The sequence below is a fragment of the Sminthopsis crassicaudata genome, chromosome 2 (assembly GCF_048593235.1).
Source record: "Sminthopsis crassicaudata isolate SCR6 chromosome 2, ASM4859323v1, whole genome shotgun sequence".
Classification (NCBI taxonomy): Eukaryota; Metazoa; Chordata; class Mammalia; order Dasyuromorphia; family Dasyuridae; genus Sminthopsis; species Sminthopsis crassicaudata.
The window spans coordinates 121,068,147-121,093,223 of NC_133618.1; the positions used below are offsets into that span (position 1 = coordinate 121,068,147).

The 25,077-nt window shown below is 31.9% G+C and overlaps 1 protein-coding gene across 1 annotated transcript in view; it reads right to left on the reverse strand.

Moving 5' to 3' along the window:
* Positions 1–25,077, reverse strand: part of ROCK2 (Rho associated coiled-coil containing protein kinase 2) — a 140,829-nt gene that overhangs the window by 76,343 nt on the left and 39,409 nt on the right. Inside the window, 4 exon segments of the mRNA XM_074287116.1 lie at positions 238–498; positions 3,640–3,777; positions 8,408–8,508; positions 12,521–12,602. Of these exon segments, the coding sequence (XP_074143217.1) occupies positions 238–498; positions 3,640–3,777; positions 8,408–8,508; positions 12,521–12,602 (582 nt within the window).

A 25,077-nucleotide genomic window follows, 5' to 3' on the forward strand; every position in this document is an offset into this window, starting at 1 on the left:
GAAAGACCAATTTGATAGCAGAGAGTGGGGAGAGATTTAAGGCAGGTAGACCAACCAATAGGCTACTAAAATAGTCTAGTTGTGAGATGATGGGAAGTCTGAACCAGGACAGTGGCAGTATTAGAGGAGAAAAGGAAAGACACACAAGAAAAGTATGTTTATAGCTCTAAAATTTTAGTTTACTTATTAACATGTTTTACAGTTATCAATAAACTGCAACTTTAATTCTATACTTACTTCATCCATTTTCATACAAGTGCCAAAATCTGCTAATTTCAGATGTCCATTTTTATCCAAAAGCATGTTGTCAGGCTTCACATCTCTGTGTATTAAACCCATGGAGTGTATTGCATCCAAAGCCAGGACAACTTCAGCTGTATAAAATTTGGCCCACTTTTCAGGTACATCATAGTTACTCATAAGATTTACAAGGTCTCCACCAGGCATGTATTCCATTACCATATAAAGATATCTATCATCTTGAAAGGCACAAAAGAGCTGGAAAAAAAAGGGAGAGAGTAATAAAAGACACATTACAATTACTTTTGAGAAAAACAATACTGGTTATTTGAAAAAAATTATTTTTAATCTTCTGTATGTGGGTGTGGCTTATTTTATTCTGTCTCTATGTAAGAGGGGGAAAAACACAAATCTTGTGTATATGCTTCTCTTATGAGCTTACATTCAAAACAAACATAAATTAATCATTGTCCTCTCGGGGAAAGATAATTATATTTTTCAGCAAAAGCACTTAACTAACTAAAATGTATAAAGGCAGTCATAAAATCCACAGCCAGCCAGCCTTCAAAGAATTTTTACTGAATAGTAATATATTGCATGTATTCAGCTTTGTAAAAGCAAAAATTTTAAATAATAAAAAAAAACAAGAATGGAGATTACAATCTATCACAAGTATCATATGCAATGAAAAGGTAGGATTTATACCAGGTTCAATATCAGGAAAACTATCATCATAACTATCATATCACATAATAAATGATTGACTATATCAATAATAAAACCTACAGAAATCATATAATTATCTCAATAGATTTTGACAAAATATAACACTCATTCGTATTAAAAACAGAGAAATAAATGGAGCTTTCCTTAAAATGAATACTAGTATCCATCTAAAAACAAAAGCTTTTCTATAATGGGGATAACCTAAAAGTCTTCCCAATAAGATCAAAGGTGAATCAAGGATGTCCACTATCACCATTATTATTCAATATTGTACTAGAAATGTTAGCTATAGCAATAAGAGAAGAAAAAGAAATTGATGGAATTAGAGTAAAGAGGAAACAAAATTATCAGACGATATGTTGGTATACTTAGAATCCTAGAGAATCATCCAAAAACCTACCTGAAACAATTAAAAACTGGGGAAAAAAAATTAATTATAGATAAGTAGGCCCAGCCAATATAATTTTTAAAAACTGATAACTGTACCTAAATTAATTTGCTTATTCAATGCCATACCAATCAAACTACCAAAATTCATCTGGGAAAACAAAAGGTCAAAAAAATCGAGGGAATTAATAAAAACAAATATGAAGGAAAGTGGCCTAGGAATCCTAGATCTCATACTGTATTATCAAGTGATAATCATTAAAATTACATGGGACTGGCCAATAAACAATGGTGTATTAGTTGGCTAGATTAGGTGTACAAGACACAGTTGAAAATGGCCACAGTAATTTCATAATTGAAAAAAATTCCTTATAAAGAATTAAAGGGCTAGTAACTTTTTCTAGTCTTTGAGGGAGGTAATAATATTCAGAAAAGAGACAACTTTTCTTGGAAATACATTATTTCCATATCTAAATAGTTCTACAATAAATTAAAGGTATTTAAAATACTTTGTAAACCTTACAGCACTGTATAAATTGCTATTATCATTTGTATACAATGTTATCACAGTTGTAGATGTTTTTAAAAGTAATTTTTAAAAAAGGAATATCATGAAATAAATACAAACTCATGCTACATGCCTATGGCTTCTAAAAGGGATTTATTTGTTCTTTATCTTCAGTCTATAACATTCTAATGCTCAATGAAGTCAATTAGGAATGATTTTACCACCTAACAGTAATTCCTTCTAAAAACTGAAATGATAGTAAGGAAATGTATCTGTAATGGATGCTTAATTTTTTTATTTTATATAATTTGACTTATTTATAACCAAAAATAACAATGCATTCAGCAAATGAACAAACTGCAGAAAGATTTGAAGGAAAAAGTTCCTAAAAGTGCTATCAAAAAGTGGATTGGTCTGCTTTGCTTATTTTTATTACATAACCCATAATAGTTAAAAGACTCATTTTCCCTTTTCCTCATCCTCTCCCATTCCACATCCTTTCCTAATTTTTTCCCCCAATTAGAGACTTGCCTACCACCCTAGGTTACTATGAAGATCAAATGAGAAGGTACATGCCAATACTATGAATGTTATCAAGCTACACATCAAAGGAGGGGAAAATTATTATTCTTTTTTTTATTTGGCAGTCAGCAACCAGAACTATGTTTTCCCACAGTAAGCATATAATAAATGTTAAACTAAGAATAAATGACCAAAGCTATCAATTTATGATAGTAGGCTAGGGTAACAGTATGTGACCAAAACAACAACAAAAAAAGTAATAATAAAACTAGTTAATCTATATAAATATAAAATATTCTTATACATCATCCTACTTTTGCTAGCCACATAATATATAATTCCCTAAAATATTTTAATTGTAATAGATGCTTTTGGATTCATATTTATAAACTATAAAGAAAGTTCAATTCAGCAAGCATTTACTAAACAACAATTATTTGACAGGCATTATGCTAAGACCTGAAATAAAATTTAAAAAAAAGAAGTTTGGTAATATTCAATTTTACTCAGTTTTGTTACACATTTTTAATCCTAAATTGGATTTCCATTGCACTCACAACACTTCTGATTTTCTCAGCTAAATATTTGTATATGTCATCATTTTCATGAATTATTTTATAATAGTTCTTCTATTATCTAATTATCTAATAGTTTCTTCTATTGGACTGTAAATTCCAGGAAAGCAAAAAGTATGTCTTATTTAAACTTTATATCTAATCTAATACATAATACAGTGCTCTGTATACATAGTAGGCAGTTCATAAATATTTATATAAAATTCAACTGATACATAATCAACTGTAACAAATAATATACTTAAAGTAATTTTTGGGAGGCTATACTTAATGTTAAATGTTTGAAAATACCCACATGACCCCTAAATTATTTATTTATTTAAGTGGGGGGGGGTTTAATTTTTTAAAATTCTTTAAAGATTTTATTATTTATTTAAATTATTATTTAAAATTTATTTATGACATTACTGTCCATAATAACTATAAAAATAATTAAAGAATTTCATTTAAATTTATGTTTTTAAATTTGGTCTTTTTATTTCAAAAACAGAATAATAAATGTTACTCTGGAAGCAATAAAGATGGCTTAATGTGTCAAATGCTACGAATATTAAACTATAGTGATGATCATACAACAAAGATAAACACATTTGAATTCCAACAAATAAATTAAGCAATTTCATGCATAATTTAAATGTATTAAGTATACAGTAAATTAATAAAGTAATTAATCCTCCTTACCTGAACAATCCAGGGACTATTGGCAAAGGCCATGATATCTCGTTCTTCCCAAAAGAAAGCAGAATCTGATCTTTTTATCATTTCAAATTTACTAAGAAGCTTCATGGCATAAACATTCTGTGATGCTTTATGACGAACCTGTTGATTTATAAATGGCAAAATTGTCATTCATTCTTTTTTAACAAGAGATACTAATAAACTGACTACTTGATCTGAGTATTTTTACTTATTTTATTAATTGCAAAATATGCTATAATAAATTAACATAAATCCTTAATAGAGGAAAAAAAATCTCAGTGACAGAACATCTGTCTAATGTTAACTATAAGAACATCATTTCATTAACCAACACTCAACATCAATTCCATAAATTGCTGGATTAAATAAACAAAAGAAGAAAGCACCACTTTAAAGACAATATGGAGATGTTAACTAATGGGGATAAAGTACATAGTTACAAATTGTTTTAAATAGTAACTTTATTAGAAACTTGGTATTTTTGCAAAGAAAGGAAGGGGGAAGAAGGAAGGAGAGCATGGCTCGAAAGAGAATAAATATATTTCTAATAAAATAGTACTGTATTTCCAACACTAAACTCAACTCCTAAGGGAGAAAAAAATCTACCTAAATAAACAAAACTTTAATCCTTAATTCTTCTTCAAGCATGGTTTCTTAAACTTTTCCCATTTGTAACACCCTTTTTACTTAAGCAATTTTTATGCAGCCTCAAATATAAAGATATATAAAATAGCTATACAAATCAAACATTTACTGTTAATAAATCTAATTCTGTGACTTTCCCCTCCCCCCTATTTAATTACATGATCCATGACGGGTTTGTGAACCACAATGTAAGAAACTTTGCTCTGGGCAACTCCCTATTTTTTTTTTATTTATTTTTTTTTGGGGGGGGGGAGTAGAAAAACATTGTTACCTCTCATTTTTACCAGAAATAGTAAAGAAAGAGATATCTTATAAAGAAATTAGTGGAAAAGAAATATAATCTGACATGCAGGGAAAAGTAAAAGAAGATTGGACAGAAACTAGAGTTAAAACTAGTAGGCTAAGTAGACAGCTACATTAATGATTAATGGTTCAGTCCTTCATTCCTTGATCCCCACTCTTGACACTCTGGACTTCATTCTCTACCACATCCAACACCTTTCTCACTCAGGAAGATCAGTTCTTTTTCATTTTCAGCCAAGTGCCCAGGTCAGCCACGTCCACTCTTACTGATTTCCAGCTTGTCACTCTCTACACTTCTTTTTCCATAATCTCTCTTCCTATGCCACAGAAGGACACTTCCCAAGCACCCTTCTTTTCAGTTTCCTTTTATTTGTAGTCTTCTCTCCTGAGAATGTAAGCTTCCCTAAGGCCATGTGCTATTATTTTTTTTCTTTGTATTCTTTATCTCCAAGAATTACACAGTGCCTATCACAAAATAAGCATATGATAAATATTTACTGACTAAATGTTAATAATAATATGAAAACTAAAGGGTTTAACTGAAGACCATTGACATAAGAAACTACAGGAGGACTGATTTAGTAATCCACGTGCATTATGTAATGAAATGGTATAATATATCATTACTTGTTATAAAAATTAAACATATGCTAAATATGTATGAATAACTGAAAATTTTAATAATCCATTTAAGTTCATTATTTCCTATGGACTGATAGAAAACATATGTCCATACTATGAATACACACCTCAAAATATTCTGGATAACATCAATAAACTGTATTTGAACCAGACCACTATAAGAGACCAACCAAACTATTACCCACAATATCCTGAATATAATGGACTCAGAAACTGGGTAGGAAACAATTTTAAGGCAAATCCCAAATAAAGAAATGAAAAGTTTTCAAAATAGAAAAACCTGGTCCAGACAATTAAAATGAGGTAGAGAGATGATAAAGCGCATATCTCTGTTGTCTGTTCACAAAGAATGGTTTCTTTCAGTAAGCCTAGAACAGAAGAATAAGTTTACATCTCTCTTAAAAATTAAAAAGTAGTCATTTTATCCATCTGTAAAATAATCTTCAGAATGTTAAATACAAAATAATAGAACAGCAAATTGTCTCAAGCAAATTTTTTCTATCAGGAGTTCTTAAGCTGGGGATCTGTAAATTATTTTTAAAAATATTTTGTTAAATACATCATTTCAACAGGATTGCCTTCCTTTGCAATCCTAAATTATTTTATTCACTTATTTTATTCAATTATGACTATCTGAATAGTTTCAGAATGTCAAGAATCTAAGATATTAAAAAAATTAAGATCATAATATAACTAAACTCTATGAAAAAATAACAATAATAATAAAGTAACTTTTATCTTTTAGCATTTCTAATTCTTGTAAACATGCTTTGCTTGCACTGTTATTTTTGATCCTCACAACTGTGAAGCAGCTGCTTTTTCTTCCCCAATAATATAAAGAAATGGAAGTCCATGGAGGAGAGAGGTTACCTGGGTCTACCTGCACTGCTAATAAACATCCAAAGGTATAGTTAAAATACAGGCCTTTCAAACAGCAAGCCCCAAAAAGACATAATGCATATGGGATAATATGGGATAAATTTTTAAAAATAAAATCCAAATAATTAAATACCCCAAAATCCAGATTTCTGTCATTAATTTTGTGATAAGCTGAGGCAGTCTATAAATAAGTGAAGGCACAAAGATGTGGACAAACAGTAACAAACAGGAAGTAGGATCTGTCTAGGTCACATACATACTGTATCCTGCCTCTATCAAAAAAAAAGAATGTAGAGCAAAATGTTTATTTTGTTCGTCCCTTCTAAAGGAATTCAGTCACTTCCTAACCAGCTATTGTCTCTACCAAATTCATTGCTTCAGAAGAGAAGGCAAAACAAAAACTTGATTTTAATACAAACAAAAATACTAGACAGATTTTATAATGGATTTATGAATGGTAAGATACAATGACAGTTCAGGATCACAATTTCCTGAAAAGATTCCAACAACTATTATACATCCAAAATTAAATGCAACTTCTTTTCATTTTCTTATTTTATTTCTCCATTATTTTGACGGTTTGCAATTTTACAAGAATTAATTCCATTTAGAGAGCTAAGTACATGACAATAAATATTTCTTGGATAAATGATCAGTGTTTTCTTTCAAGTCAAAAAGTAGAATCAAATTCATTCCTAACTTTTTGTAATCACAAGATGTGAGCTCATTATATGCTAAAAGAACTTTCTCAAAAGGAAATTCACACAAATCAAAGTTAAGCATTTTGAAGATGAGGTAACAGGATATAATAGAATGTTGGTAGACATTTATATAATTATATAATATAATATACTTTTTCATATGAAATACTTTATCATTGATTCTTTAGGCACCACAAATATTACTACCCTCATTTTACAGAAGTGGACACTGTGACTTAGTGAAGTTAAGTGATTGTCTATGGTCACATAGTAGAAAGTGTCAGAAGCATGATTCAAAGAACTCTATTTATTCCACTATACCATGCTACTATACTTAAAATATCAAGTAATAAGAACTGAGTTCAAATGCTGGCAAACTGGAGCTATGAATATTATAAATCTCAATTTTGCCAATTGTAAAATGAAGATAAATCTATTTAACAAAAACTGCTATGGGAAAAGAAATGTGAAAAATTTTAAGTATAATAAACAAGTTATTATTTTTATTATTATTACTGAAATTCACAGGTGATAAAAATGAAAATATAATTTCAGGCATTATCACTTATAAATAAAGATACTCATATTAATTAAGAGCTAATCATATGAGACCTTATCTATTGGAAAATGACTTGCCTATGGTCACATAGTTGAGTAACAGTATGCATCAGGTCTCCTGATTCTCATACTATTCCCACCATATTATGCTATTAACAGCATAAAAACAACAACAAAAACAAATCAAAAAGCTACTGGCTTTCTTTTTTGCTTGTTTTAAATAAGATTTGGAAAATTAAGATATTTCAAGCATCTTCCTACAGTAAATTTCGGTTGAAGACATTTTCTTTTTTGGCTTCTTAAACCACCCTGAATAAATTCATTAATCCGTTTTGTAATCCCCTATGTTGATGTGTTTGGGGAGGCAGGGAGAGGGAGCAGAAGGGAAAAGAGCCAGGAGATGAATAAATGCTAAGAATGCTAAAAAATTTCTAGTTCATAAGAAAATAAACTTAAAATTGGAAGAGATCTTTGAAGTCATCTAGTGCAGATACATAAAATGAAAATTGGAACGGTTAAATAATATAAAACAAAGCTAAAATATGAGTCTAGGTCTTTGATCTCCAATTCTGTCTTTCTACTGAATTATGTGCTTCCTTGCATATTAATGTATTTTTAAAATAAGTTTTAATTTACTACCTATATTTTTACATAACCTATATTTCCCACTTTATAATTCTCTAAGCACTTCCTTCAAAGCTATCCCTTACAAGAGAAAACATGGAGCCTTAGATATGATATAAATTCTCCCCCTAGTGATCATTGTTCTTATCCTACATGCATTAAATTTGCCCACGAGAAAACTTTTCAAGTTATGTAATAAAAGCTTTCCATTTTATGTTTTTCAGTTGCCTCTATTTTTTCTAAAAAATTTTCTGGTTAAAAATTCACACTTACTGAGAACTTGGAAAAAGTATATGACCTGCTCTTCTTTCCACATTTTAATGATTTTAACTTTAATATTCATCTTATATATTACAACTTGTACAAATATAGAAAATGCAGGCAAACTAAATTCTTACCAACTGAACTTCGCCAAAAGCACCTCTTCCAATAACTTTAATAACATCAAAATCTTCTGCCTTCATCTGTAGGCATCTAATTTTTGTCACAGTTTTTTCATCTGCAATGAATTGAAAAATACAAGTACTGATAAATACAAATTCCATAATTAGTAATCAAAGTTGTTAAAAATGTATTCCTATGGATAGTTTACCTCTCAGATTTGTGAAGGAGGAAGAGATTTGTGACCAAAGAAGAACTAGAGATCTAAATTTAAAAAGTTTTTATACAAACAAAACTAATGCAGACAAGATTAGAAAAGAAGCAATAAACTGGGAAACATTTTTACATCCAAAGGATCTGATACAGGCCTCATTTCTAAAATATACAGAGAATTGACTCATTATAATAGCTCAAGGCATTCTCCAATTGATAAATGATCAAAGGATATGAACAAACAATTTTCAGATGAAGAAATTCAAACTCCAAATCACTTATAAAGTTAATTAAATCAGAAAATGCAAATTAAGACAATCCTGAGATATCACTACATACCTGTCAGATTGGCTAAGATGACAGGAAAAGATAATGACGGATGTTGGAGGGGATGTGGGAAAACTGGGACACTGATACATTGTTGATGGAATTGTGAACGAATACAACCATTCTGGAGAGCAATTTGGAAATATGCTCAAAAAGTTATCAAACTGTGCATACTCTTTGATCCAGCAGTGTTTCTACTGGGATTATATCCCAAAGAGATCCTAAAGGAGGGAAAGGAACCCACATGTGCAAAAATATTTGTGGCAGCCCTTTTTGTAGTGGCTAGAAACTGGAAACTGAGTGGATGCCCATCAACTGGAGAATAGTTGAATAAATTATGGGATATAAATGCTATGGAATACTACTGTTCTGTAAGAAATGACCAGCAGGATTTCAGAGAGGCTTGGAGACACCTACATGAACTGATGCTAGCTGAAATGATCAGAACCAGGATATCATTGTTCAGGGCAACAAGAAGACTATAAGATCTCTTTTTTTTTTTTTAATTAATGTCATAATTATAACTTTTTTTTTGACAGTACATATTCATGGGTAATTTTTTTTACAACATTATCCCTTGTACTCCCTTCTGTTCCAAATTTTCCCCTCCTTCCCTCCACCCCCTCCCGTAGATAGCAGGCATTCCCATACATGTTAAATGTTATAGTATATCCTCAATACAATATATGTTTGCATAACCGAATTTTTTTGTTGCACAGGAAGAATTGGATTCAGAAGGTAAAAATAACCTGGGAAGAAGAACAAAAATGCAAACAGTTTACACAATTATCAATTGGATCTGTATCAGATCTTCTCTTTGTTGAAGATATCCACTTCCATCAGAATATATCCTCATTCAGTATTATTGAGGAAATGTATAATGATCTCCTGGTTTTGTTCATTTTACTCAGCATCAGTTGATGTAAGTCTCTCCAAGCCTCTCTGTATTTCTCCTGTTGGTAATTTCTTACAGAACAATAATATTCCATAACATTCATATACCATAATTTACCCAACCATTCTCCAATTGATGGGCATCCATTCACCTTCCAGTTTCTAGCCACTACAAAAAGGGCTGCCACAAACATTTTGGCACATACAGGTCCCTTTCCCCTCTTTAGTATCTCTTTGGGATATAAGCCCAGTAGTAGCACTGCTGGATCAAAGGATATGCACAGTTTGATAACTTTTTGGGCATAATTCCAGCTTGTTCTCCAGAATGGTTGGATCTGTTCACAGTTCCACCAACAATGCATCAGTGTCCCAGTTTTCCCACATCCCCTCCAACATTCATCATTATCTTTTCCTGTCATCTTAGCCAATCTGACAGGTGTGTAGTGGTACAGATGATCACTTCTGGTGGACGAGGCTCTCTTCAATAATGAGATGACTCAAACCAGTTCACTTTTGCAGTGATGAAGAGAGCCATCTACACTCAGAGAGAGAAGCATGGGAACAGAGTGCGGAATACATCATAGCATTATCACTCTGTTATTTGCTTCCATTTTGTTTTCTTTTTCTTCCTTCTTGATCTGATTTTTCTTGTGCAACAAGATAACTGTATAAATATGTATATTGGCTCTAACATGTATTTCAACATATTTACCATATATTGGACTACCTACCAGCTAGAGGAGGGGGTGGGGGGAAGGAGGGAAAAATATGGAACAAAAGGTTATGCACATGCTTTGTAAATAAAAAGCTTTAATAAAAAAATTACAAAATAAAAGGCATCTTCATAAAAATGGGAAAAAACTTATATATATGTGTGTGTGTATGTAATAGCTACATTAAAGTAAATAAAAGATCACTAAAAGGAAGTTGAATCTCAGGTAATGAAAAATATCAATGAAGGCTTTGGAAAAAGAGATACTAAGCATACCTCCAGAGCAGAGGTGGGAGACTACATTCCTATGAACAGGATCTGGCTTTCAACTAAACCTGTGTGGATAAAGCTTTGGAAATTTACTATAACTGTCTTAAGGTATTCTAACATTATAATGCTCTGCCCCTTGGGACCATAATCTTCTTAGTCCCAGATATCTGACCTGCCACTAGGAATCAGAGTTCTTACAATCTATCCTGTTACCTTCCCTATTAGAAACTAAGCATTATTTGGACTTTCAATATGCTACATTTATATATCACATTTATTTCAGATCTTCAAACAAAGATTGTATTAAAAATTGCAATTAAAATAAAAGCTTATTTAGTGTTTTATCAATCTGAATGTTCCATCATAATTATGACCCTACAATTTATACTGAATAGCCAAAAAAGAATACTGATGTAATTTTGAGACTAACACTTTGGATCAAATCCTAATGCTTACATATACTGGCTGCACAACTCTGGACAAATCACTTAATCGTTCTGTGCTCTAGGCAATTTGCTAAGAACAGACTTTGCAGGAAAGGAATCAGCCTTAATTGACATTTCTCATCTGAGAGATTTCTAAATCAATGAAATCACAAGTGCAATTTCTATCTCTAGTTTTACTAAGTTTACTGCATATATTGGAATTATAATTCTGTGCAAACAAGTAACTACATAGTCCAGTTATTTGATTAATCAAAATATTAATCAGCACTATTTATATGTTTTTTGGTTGGGTTTTTTTTGAGGCTGGGGTTAAGTGACTTGCCCAGGGTCACACAGCTAGGAAATGTTAAGTGTCTGAGACCACATTTGAACTCGGGTCCTCCTGAATTCAAGGCTGGTGCTCTGTCCACTGCGCCACCTAGCTGCCCCCTTATTTATATGTTTAAATCCATTTAGTATAAGTGAAATCGTTTACTATTTACTACTATGTCATGCTGACTTAAAAAAAAACTTCATTCCTAACACCCTTTGATACATTTATATCCTGGCAAACTATTACCAATATCATTAAATATATACTAGAGGGGCAGCTAGGTGGCGCAGTGGATAGAGCACCAGCCTTGAATTCAGGAGGACCCGAGTTCAAATCTGGTCTCAAACACTTAACAGTTCCTAACTGTGTGACCCTGGGCAAGTCACTTAACCCCAGCCTCCAAAAAAAAAAAAAAAAAAAAAAAAAAAAATATTCTAGTGTATATATATACATATTTATATATATATTATACATATATATGTCATTTACATGTCAAAAGATATTATAATATTAATCTTTATGAATAGTTCAAAGAAATGATCACATTACTGATGAATACACAATAGCCTAGTAAATATTCTTCTTAACATAAAGAAAAAATATTATAGTGGTCAAAAACAAAAACAATGTTCTCTCCAGAATTATTTCAATAACCCATAATGATATGTGTATAAATTTGGGTTAATGACATTTCCCTTTATATATAAATTTCTTCATTTCTAAAATAAAGGGATTCCATTAGACTTCTGAAGTCTTTTTCAGTTCTAAATCTATGACCTAATTAATTGAGAAGTTATTATTCTCTATCCTGTCAATACTTGTTAAACTCAAATCAGAAATATAATTCTCCATTATTTTAATACCATTACAATCTGGAGATGTTTTTATGAATTCTTTGAAATGGTCATAAGGCTATATAATGTTTAAAAAAAGAAAAAAGCTCAATGCAACTTACATCTAATTAAGAAATTTTCTATATTCTTGTTTTTCCTCAGAGCAGGAAAATCCAAATCAAAGAATAAGGAAGTTATGCCATCCTGTTAAGGAAAAAAAAGAAATAAAACATGGTTAAAATTATCCAACTTCTATAAACATTTGGTTTCAATCTCCAAATTTTAGTTTTATACATTTCTACCATGTTTAATTTATATTGGACTATTTGTCATCTAGGGAAGGGGGTGGGGGAAGGGAGGGGAAATTGGAACAAAATTTTGCAAGGGCTAATGTTGAATAATTGTCCATGCATATGTTTTTAAACATAAAAGGCTTTAATAAAAAAAAATCTTTATAAAATTAATTTTTTTCCATGTGCCACTTTAAATGATCTATGATTTTATACATCACAATTCCATCTAAGAGACTTTAGTTTTGCTTCAACCAATAAACCAGGCTGATAGCCAACTTACTGGTGATGTGGCTTTCTAAATTTTAAGTTATCACTATAAGAAAAACAACTTGAGATAGTGGATAAAAAAAGAATCAGTTTTCAAATCAGGAAAACTTTCCATTCCCACCTCTGACACATATTAGATGTGTAACCCTGGCCTAATCATATAACCTACCATTGCCTTGGGCAATTTGCTAAAATTATAAACTGCAAAGAATCCAAGCTGCTCTACATTTAGACAGAAATAGTTCCTTACATAGATAAAATCACAGGGAATTTACTAAGTGTTTACTACATGGCAAAACTTAGTACTATGTTTTAAGTTTTAAGAACATAAACATAAGGAAGCTAGTCCTTATCTTCAAAGAAATTACATTCCAGTAGAAAAATGGTAACCAGAATGGTGTTTATAAGAGTAAAAAATTATTAAAATCATAGAATATGTCCAAGAATGGTATTACTAATTTCAGTACTCTTTTTAAAAATAAAGGGGAAAAGGAAGTATAGGGGGGAGAAATATAATAAAGGCATGGAAGTAGCATTATAGTCAAGATAAAATTAATGCTCACCAGAGCCCCAGGATCAAAGAAACACAAACAGTTTAAAAATCAAATGAGAGACATTGAGGAAAAACTAAAAAAGTAAAAATAACAACCATCTAAGAAAAACCAAGATTATTGGGGGGGAATGGGGAAGAAGTTAACCAACTAGAAAGGGAAATACAAAGTCTCAAAGATGAAAATAACTTTCAAAATTAGAACTAGGAAAGTGAAAACCAGTAAAGCTATGAGACCAAGAAGTAACAAAACAGACTCTTAAAAAAAAAAATTGAACAAAATGTAAAAGATTTTATAAGAAAATGACAGACACAGCAAATAGATCAAGAAGAGAAAATATAAGAATTGGTTTGTCTGAAAATTGTGACCAAAAAAAGAACCTTGACATAATAATGCAAGAAATAACAAAAAAAAAAAAAAAAAAATTGTCCTAAACTGATATAACTTAAGGAAAATTAGAAATAGAAAAAAAATCAGGAATCAACCACTTCAACAAAACCCTTTGTGGAAAACACAGGAATATTACTGCCAGATTTTGAAACACTCACATTAAAGAGAAAATTTTGCAAGAAACAAACAAACAAAAAAAAAAAAAAACCTTCAAATATATTCAAGCTACAACTAGAATTGTTAGGATTTATCAGCAGCTACAAAAAAAAAAAAAAAAAAAAAAAAAAAAAAAAAAAAAAAAAAAAAAAAGACCACAGGTGCTAGAGTCACTTATCATATCAAAAGAATTAGGCCTGTGATCAAAAATATATCCAGAAAATCTGTAATACTGAAAAATGGGCATTTAATGAACTTGTAGATTTTCAGGACTTTTTATCAACCAAACCCCAACTTATATAAAATTTAACATATAAGAGCCAGTATAAAAGATTAATTGGAAGGAACTCAACATGAACCAAGAAAAATGTTTGTTTTTTTTTTTTAAAAAAACATGGTAAATGTATACCATGCATTTAATATTGACATGAATAGGGTACCTCAAAAGAAAGTTTGGGTCAAAGTAACGATAAAAATAGTAATTATATTTTACATATGAGGGGCAGAGGAAGAAGAGACATAGAAACATCAAAGAGGAGGAGAGCTCATAGTTCTCAAAACCTACTTACAATGGGAATGGATTAAATAGGCAACACTACATATATCATGAAGAGTATAGCACCCTCCAAAATTTATAAAGAAATAAGGTGAATGGCAGAAATTAGATATGGATCCACACTTAACAACATATACCAAGATAAGATCAAAATGGGTCCGTGATTTAGGCATAAAGAATGAGATCATAAATAGATTAGAGGAACAGAGGATAGTCTACCTCTCAGACCTGTGGAGGAGGAAGGAATTTATGACCAGAGGAGAAGTAGAGATCATTATTGATCACAAAATAGAAGATTTTGATTGCATCAAACTAAAAAGTTTCTGTACAAACAATACTAATGCAAAAAAGATTAGAAGGGAAGTAACAAATTGGGAAAATATTTTTACAGTTAAAGGTTCTGATAAAGGTCTCATTTCCAAAATATATAGAGAACTGACCCTAATTTATAAGAAATCAAACTATTCTCCAATTGATAAATGGTCAAAGGATATGAACAGACAATTCTCAGATGATGAAATTGAAACTATATCCACTCATATGAAAGAGTGTTCCAAATCACTACTGATTAGAGAAATGCAAATTAAGACAATTCTGAGATACCACTACACACCTGTCAGATTGGCTAAGATGACAGGAACAAATAATGATGAATGTTGGAGGGGATGTGGGAAAACTGGGTCACTGATACATTGTTGGTGGAGTTGTGAAAGAATCCAGCCATTCTGGAGAGCAATCAGGAACTATGCCCAAAAAGTTATCAAACTGTGCATACCCTTTGATCCAGCATTGCTGCTATTGGGCTTATATCCCAAAGAAATACTGAAGTGGGGAAAGGGACCTGTATGTGCCAAAATGTTTGTGGCAGCCCTCTTTGTAGTGGCAAGAAACTGGAAAATGAATGGATGCCCATCAATTGGAGAATGGTTGGGTAAATTATGGTATATGAAGGTTATGAAATATTATTGTTCTGTAAGAAATGACCAGCAGGAGGAATACAGAGAGGCTTGGAGAGACTTACATCAACTGATGCTGAGTGAAATGAATAGAACCAGAAGATCGCTGTACACTTCAATGCTGTATGAGGACATATTCTGATGGAAGTGGATATCTTCAACATAAAGAAGATCCAACTCACTTCCAGTTGATCAATGATGGAAAGAAACAACTACACCCAGAGAAGGAACACTGGGAAGTGAATGTAAATTGTTAGCACTACTGTCTATCTACCAAGGTTACTTATACCTTCAGAATCCAATACTTAACGTGCAACAAGAAAATGGGATTTGCACACATATATTGTATCTAGGTTATATTGTAACACATGTAAAATGTATGGGATTGCCTGTCATCTAGGGGAGGGAGTAGAGGAAGTGAGGGGATAATTTGGAAAAATGAATACAAGGGATAATGTTATAAAAAAATTACTCATGCATATATACTGTCAAAAAATTTATAATTATAAAAAATAAAAAAAATTTTTAAATATGAAACAAGAAATTTGCATTTCAAGAAAGTTTCTGTAATAAACAACACATTTTGTTCAAAAAAAAAAAAAAAAAAGAAAAGAAAGAAAGAAAGAAGGTGACAGGATAGGTGGATAGGGAACCAAAGAGTGAGGGGAAAAAAACAAATGAGGATATGAGGATCCATAGGTAGGGGGAGATCAAGTAACAGCAAACAACTTAAGGAACAGAACTAAAGCAAAGAGTAAGTAGGGATAGGAAAGATGTGGAGGGGAGGAGTGATGTATATATATGTATGTATATATCTACATATGCATGTAAAGGGCTGAAACTGAGCAGATGCACTTGGATAACCAAGCAATATCCCAGACACCAATACAGGTAGACAATGTGTGACTTATCAACCAGGGGAAGTAGTAGCATCAGGTTTATTGATACAGACTCTTACTAAGCTATCTGATGATAGTCGCCCAGATTCTGACTCCAAGCAACAAAATCCAGGAATATACTGGACAGCAGCTGTGACAGCCAGCTAACCTATGCTCACCATCTATATAAATGGCATACCATTACAAGGATTGGTAGACACTGGTGCTGATCGCACAGTCATTAGAGGTGCCAACTGGCCCAGTCACTGGCCAAAGAATAAGGCAGACACCTACATGTCTGGGTAGGAGGATCAATAGCAGCTGAAGTTAGTGCTACCCCTTTAAGATGGATATTTGAAGGTGAAACAGGAGTTTTTACTCCTTTTATAATTGAAAAAAATCCCCATCAATCTATGGGGAAGAGACATTTTACAACAATTAGGATTAAAAATGAGTACTTCGGGGCAGCTAAGTGGTGCAGTGGATAGAACACCAGCCCTGAATTCAGGAGGACCTGAGTTCAAATCTGGTGTCAGACACTTAACACTTCCTAGCTATGTGACCCTGGGCAAGTCACTTAACCCCAGCCTCAGGGAAAAAAAAAAAAAAAAAAAAAAAAAAAAACCAGTTTTTTAGGCAGGGCTGCTGTTGAAAGCCTGCCAACACTTTTATCCGTTCCTAAACAATGGAAACTGAAACACCAGTATGGATAGAACAGTGGCCCTTAGGTAGCGATAAAATTCAGGCCTTATAAGATATAGTACAAGAGCAACATGACCAAGGACATTTACAACCTTTTCTAACTCCTTGGAATTCCCCAGTATTTGTTGTAAGAAAGAAATCTGGAAAATGGAGGTTGTTGACTAATTTAAGAAAGGTAAATGAACAGATGCAAACTATGGAACTCTTCAGCATGGACTTCCATCTCCTACTCAATTGCCTAGAGAATGGCTTCTTTGGGTTATAGACTAAGGATTGTTTCTATTCTATCCCTCTAGATAAGGATATGAAAAGATTGCCTTTTCAGTGCCCAGCATTAACTTAGTTGAGCCTTATAAAAGCTAGGAATGGACAGTTTTGCCACAGGGAATGAAAAACAGCCCTACTATGTGTCAAATGTATGTTGTCCAGTAAGAAAAGCATTTCCAAAAGCAATGTTATTACATTACATGGATGATATATTGGGATGTACACCTGAGGAACAAATGTTAGAAGCATGTCTACAAAAGACAATGTAAACACTAAGGAACTACAAATTGCAAAAAATGTAAATACATGGTCCTTTTCAATATTTAGGATATGAAGTGTACCCTAAGGAGCTTACAATACAAAAACTTTCCTCAAGAACAGAGAAGTTGAACACCTTAAATGACTTCCAGAAATTGATAGGAGATATCCAATGGATGCGTCCAGTGTTAGGCTTGACTATCTATCAATTACAACCATTATTTAACATTTTAAGGTGCTTTAAACTCACCACATCAGCTTACAAAAGAAAAGAGGCTTTGAGAGAAGTTGAACAACCAATGTGGTTGGTACAAAAACTCTTGGAAATATCAGTTTTTGCTACACGAGAGGGATCCATAGCAGTCCTTCATCAAGGAGACAGTGTGATAGAGTGGGTGAACCTCCCAGCACAACCAGAACAAAGCTTTACTCCTTACCCAGTGCTTGTGGCTATTTTATTAAAAGCATTAAGCGAGCAATACAATTATCTGGGCTAAGACCTGACAAGATATACACCTTCTATAGTAATGCACAAGTTAATGTGTGCTGTGAAACGATCCCAGAATGGCAAATTTTCTTAGCCAAGACTCCAAATTTTACACATGGGTCTCTATTAAAGATAATCAGACTATTACATAATTGGCAATATATTCTTGAAGAAAAGGTTTCTAAAGTTCCTCTTAAAGGATTATCTTTACAGATGCATGCAAACATAATATTTGTGCTGTATATTCTCGTGACTTGACTATAAAGAGAGTAGTCAGAACTTCTTTTCAGTCCACACAGCAGAATGAATTGTATGCAATCATTCTAGCTCTTACTTATTATCTAGGAGATATAAATATATCTGATTCAGCCTATTCAGTAGATGTGATACAAATTGCCACAGCCCAAATAAAATTTGTAGTCTCTAACATATATCATCTCTTTAAAGAACTTCAAGAGCAAGTGAGAAAGCATCCAGGTAAGATTTTTATCTTGCATGTCCACTCTCATATTGGACTTCCAGGTCCTATTTTTGATGGTAATTCAAGGGCAGATAGCCTTCTAACCATATTGGCCAATATTCCATTATTTCAAGAAGCCCATATCATCAGGCTGCTCGAGCTTTACATTTATAATTTATAATTTATATATATATAATTTATAATTTACATTTATAATTTAGAATAAAGCTAGGAACATAGTAAAAGCCTATACAGCTTGCCTTCCTTTCCACGCTCCTACACTCCCTCCAGGGAAGAACCCTTGTAGTTTGAGACCTAATTAAAATTGGCAAATGGATGTGACCCATCTTTTGGCCATCTGTCTTTTATCCACGTTGTGGTAGACACCTTTTCAGGATTCACTTTTGCAATACCAGCAGCAAAAGAGACAGCCTGAGAGGTCACTGAATTCCTTATACAAGCATTTGCAATTATGGGTGTGCCACAAGCAATAAAAACAGACAATGGACCTGCATATACTTCTAAACACTTTGCACACTTTTGTGCACAGTATAAGATTTTACATATTACTGGCATAGCCCTTAATCTTCAGATACGCAATAGTAGAGAGGAGAAACAGAAACATTAAGACGCTCCTCCAAAAACAAAAGAAAGGGAAAGCCACAGATAACCCTAGAGAACTTCTAAATCTAGCCCTGTTATAAAATGTATATGACTGAAGTCACAATTATTGTACAATGCAAATATAAATTATTTTGTGGATTATAGTCCACCTACTAAATATTCCAACTAAAAAATATCTTAGAAATAAATGAAGATATTTTACAAAAACTATTAACCTTCATTAGTTTCATTCATATATATATATATATTATATATATATTATACATATAATAAGGCACTAATTAACATTTAGTTAACACTGAAAACAACATTCAGGAAAGCAGCTATCACATAGCTAAATATTTTAGTATTCCAAAAATGACTGCTTGACAATTTTTTTGATTGGGTTTATGTGATTCTTATCTTTAAAGGTTAATAATTACTTAAAAAAAAAAAAACACTGAGTAGTAACATTCTCCCCTCCCCCAAGAAAATCTATTGTCTTCTAATGGATTTTTTAAAAAACTTTTATCATCTATGCATTAAATAAAAATCCAACAACAATTCCATATGGGATGACATATTATTAGTCACATTAAATACTTTTTTTGACAATGGTTTGGAGTTATAATTCTTTTCCAGGGAAATTATTCCTGGTTGCTATTATGATGTCTAGAGTTGACAATGACTCTTTAGTCTAGCACTTAGTATGTGCCAAAGCAGCTGGGTAGGACACTGGCTAAACAAGGTGAAGTAAGAAAGACTAATCTTTCTGAGTACTAACAGGGCCTTAGACATTTATTATGTGACTCTAGATAAGTCACATTTAATCCTGTTTGCCTCAGTTCCTCCTCTGGGCTGGAGAAGGAAATGGTAAACACTAATATTTTTGCCAAGAAAACTTCAAATTGGATAATGGAGGAATCAGACAGGAACAGATCAACAACTACCACTATGCACTACACACATTTTACAATTATTATCTCATTTGATTCTCACAATTACTCTGGGAGGTAGATGGTATTATTATCCTCATATTAAAGATGAGGAAACTTAGGCAAACAGAGGTTAAGTGACTTGTCTGGGATTATACACAATGTCTGGGGCCATATTTGAATTAAAATCTTCCTAACTCCAAGCCCAACACTTTATCCACTGCCAACACCTACCAAGCTACTAGGTGGTACAGAAGAATGGGCACTGGATTTAGAATTCAAAAACCTCTGTCACTTATTCTCTAGATCTAGTTTCTTCAACTGTAAAACAAGAATTAGACTAGGCAACTGATAATATCTTCATGAACACTAATTATTTGTTCCTATCATGGTACCTAAGGTATTGTAAATAACATTCCCATGTTGTGATTCTATCTCAGGAACAATCCTGCTTTAAAATTTTAAACTTCCTGAATGTAAATTGTTAGCACTACTGTCTATCTACCCAGGTTACTTATACCTTCGTAATCTAATACTTAATGTGCAACAAGAAAATGGTATTTACACACATATATTGTATCTAGGTTTTATTGTAACACATGTAAAATGTATGGGATTGCCTGTCATTGGGGGGAGGGAGTGGAGGGGGGGGGGAATAATTTGGAAAAATGAATACAAGGGATAATATTATTTAAATAAATAAATAAATAAAAAATTTTTGCTTCCCCAGTCAGCACCACAGTAGATTATAAATTATGATTGATATTTTGGCCTGTGATAATTGTCTACTTCAAAAAAATGGCAAAATAATTTGGAGTATTTATTTTGGAAAAAAATTTGGATACTGAAAGGGGTATTAGATTTGACATCAGAGGGCTTGAATTCAAATCAGGACTCATATTCTAACAGGACTCTGTTATATTCTAACTACATGACATGAGTCAAGGTTTGTTTTTTTTCCCTCTCTGTAGACCTGCTTCCTTACCTTTAAAATTAGGTGACTTTGACTAAATAATAAGTGTTTTATATCTCTTAAATTCTATGATTTTACAATTTTAAATTATGATATGATAATTAAACAATGACATTTTTCTTTTTTCAGTTCTTTCAAAGGAAAAGTCATCTGGGAAAAATTAAGAAAAATTGATTAAAGAAAACATCACCATGTACTTGTTATATACCAATATACATGTTGTTATCCCTTGCGTCATACAGAATCATTTTCTTTACTATGTAATCATGTAGTCCATTTCCTATTTAATTAAGTATAAGAATAGTACCCTGACTTGCGTATCTAAAGTTCTAGATTCACAAAACTTGAAGAAGAATAAGCTTTAAAGACATAATCCGGGCTCATTCAACACCATAAATATTCTTCTAATGAAGAACTGGATACTTATTAGGTCAGCATTTATTTATAGAAAGGCTTTTGTGACTTACATGGAAAATAACATTGTCCTATTATAAATCAAAAGCTAGAGATAGTCTCAGAACTCTATAGATAAAAGTAAAATGTGCTTCATTAATTTAAAAAATGTTTCCAATTAAACTAATTGTTAATATTGGTTAAAAGTATAGATGCTCTCTAATAAACAACATAACTAACTGTAAAAATGTTTAAGAGATCTTAAAAGGTAAGAATGATTATGGAATGTTTTAATATAATTCAGTAGGCAAAGATTGTATGGAAGCATTATAGACTGGGCTAAAATCAACACACTTGGATTTACCATTTATAAGCTTTGACAAAGTCATAAATTAAGCTCTGAGAACATTATTTTCTTTTATATAATGATATATAATCATATATAATCAATACCTGCATCACCTTTCTTAAAGGCACTGGATTAAAACTTAAAGCAGATTAGAAATGTTAATATTATTTCTTACTAACATGGAAATAACTGTGGGTATTCAAAAGCTAAGTAAAGCAATCACAAATTAAGACAGGCTCTATAGCAGGGGTTGTTGGTTTCCTCCATCTTCCACTGAAACCCTTTCCCAATCCCTCTTAATTCTACTGACTTCCTGGTGTTAATCATTTCCTAGCTGTCCTGTATATAGTTTGTTTCTATGTATTTATTAGTCTGTAGTCTGTTCCATATTATGAGCTCCTGGAGGGCAGGGACTGTCTTTTGCCTTTTTTTGTATCTTCAGTATAATATCTGACACATAATTGTTGCTGTTAGTTGTTTTCAAATGTGTCAGACTCTTTATGACCTTATTTGGGATTTTCTTGGAGTGGTTTGTCACTTCCTTCTCCAACTCATTTAACAGAAAAACTGTTAGAGTTAGAGTGACATGCCTAGGGTCACATAGCTAATAAGTGTGAAGCCAGACTAGAACACAGTACTTGATGAATCCAAACACAGCGTCCTATTTATCCACTGACTGCCCAAGCTGACACACAGTTAAGTACTTCATAAATTCTTCTTGACTGACTGAATTATGCACTTAATATTACAAAAGTTAATAACCCTTGCTCTGCAAAAAGCTTCAAATATGAGCCCCAGAAACAGATCATTCATCTGTCATCAGAAGATTAGCTCAACTAAATGTGGAGAAGGCTATCAGAAAATTGGCTTCTTTTGATCAAAGCAATTATAAAAACTTCTATACTAAGCCCTTACTGTAGGAAACCAACCTTCTGAAATGATTACTTTGTTTATAGGATTATTCATTTGAACAAATTTTGGCAATAATACAGATTAGCTATGAGGAGCAAATGAAGTCACTAAACATGTTTTTGTTTTTCCTTTAGACTGGTATAGCAAGCTTTTTGTACACTTCTGTGATGCATGCTACATAATCAGTTGAGTCTTTTATTCTAGATAAGATATTCTAGATAAGATATTCCTGAGTTTCTGACTTTTTAAAATAGTTTTTTATAAATTTCAATATATTTCAATTTTATAATTTCATATATATTTTTAAAAATTTTAAACATTATTCAGAGAAAGTGATCCATAGATTTTACCAAATACCCTGAAAAGAAGTCAATGACAAGGTGAACCCTTGATATAGGATAAGGGACAACCATATTTTTCATTCCTGAGCCAGATACTTAGAAATTATGTGAGTAGTTCATAAGTTTATTTTTAATCACATTCCATTTTAAACATATTGCTAATTAATTTAAGCTCTCTAGCAAAACTCCTTATAAAAGATAAATAATAGAAATAATGAGCAGCTAATAAATATTTATTCATTTGTTTATTCATTTGGGATTTCTGGTTTGTTTTGCTAGTAAATTTATTTATATTAATATGTTTATAATTGGACCAATTGGGCCACTGAACTGTATGTGAAGACTAAATAATTCTAATTCAAACATTTATTAAATTAATACTAAGTGCTGTTAAGCACTGGAGATATAAAAATAAAAACTTCAAGTGCCTATCCCTGACAACTTATTTATATTTGAATGGAAGGAGAGAATTTATAAATAGCTGTCTTTATCAATGTAGAATTCTTCTACATGAATTATCAATATGGAAGAATTAGCAACACCTTTGAAATTTATGCCTAGTATTCTGATTTTGTTCAGATGAGCATAAATGTGATTTTTTTTTCTTTTCAATTTTTTTTTTATTTTTAGGTTCAAATTCTTCCTCCCATCCACTGGGAAGGCAGGAAATATAAATCTTATTACAAACATGAAGTCATGCAAAACAAATTTTCAAATTAACATTGTTTGGGAGAAGGGAGAAAAATCAAGAAAAAACAATCTTCAATCTACAAAGTTGATGCAATCATTTTTTTTTTTAAAAAGCAATGAACAGAAGCCTCTTTCTTGGTTTTAGGAATATAAATAATTACTATTAGTCAATTTGACAAGTTATTGCAACATGTTCACTTTATAGATAAGAAAACTGAAGCATTAAAAAGAAAAATTAATTTCGACACATCCACTCAACCATTAGGGAAAAAAATTAGTATTCAATGCTGTGTTTCTAGTTTTGCTTGGATTAGTTATGATTCTTCACTTTTTTTTAAGCAAGAAAAAGTAAAGTTTGCCCATATGGTTTTCCACCCACAAAATCCTTAATACACAAAATCATTTTTTCTTTAAGTATGGCTAAATTCCAGACTCATTTGTAAACTGGTACTGTATGTACTAGAATTTTCAGTGTTGTTTATTTTAATTATGATTCCTTATGTTTGTGATTTGGGGATTAGTGTTACATTAAAAGAGAAGAAAAAGTTACTTACAAAATGTAATAACTACTGAAAATAACTTATTGATCTATACACCATTCTGCCCATCTACAACAGCTACATATATACTACTTTGCTCTACCACCAACTGAATCTTTGCCCTGGGGGGAAGTTCTGTACCTCACCAACTAGTCCTTATAATTAAGCCAATAATAACTGATCCCTAAATCATACAATTTTATAACTCATTAAGTGTTATTTATTAATCCAAATAAAAGATGCCTAACAATTTTATCTATGTGTTGTTATAAATACCTGAATTTTAATGACTCAAACCTCTCAAAGGGAAAAACATTTCGTTTTCTACCCTAGAATTTCAGTTATGAGAATATATCATTATTTGACTTACTAAAGAAGCACTGTACAGTACAAAAATAGTGCATGTTTTTCTTCGGAATACTTTTATGGATGACTCATTTCTCAGACAGAAATTCAATCTATTTTAAATTCCAAAAATCTCACTGTCTTGTTTCTCCCCCAATTCATATGTTGCTGTCTTATCTTTGAAGTTTAATATTATGGCAAATCCATCTTTTTACATCCATATCCAAATGTCCTCCATTTTAAGAAAACCTATTTCAGTATGATTTCCCCTATCCCAAAATACAGCTGGTCTGGAAAGCCCAACTATTCAGAACATAGCCAAGAGTCAGAAAATAATACAAATGTTCTCCACCCCAACCCCCAATCCAAAACAGATGT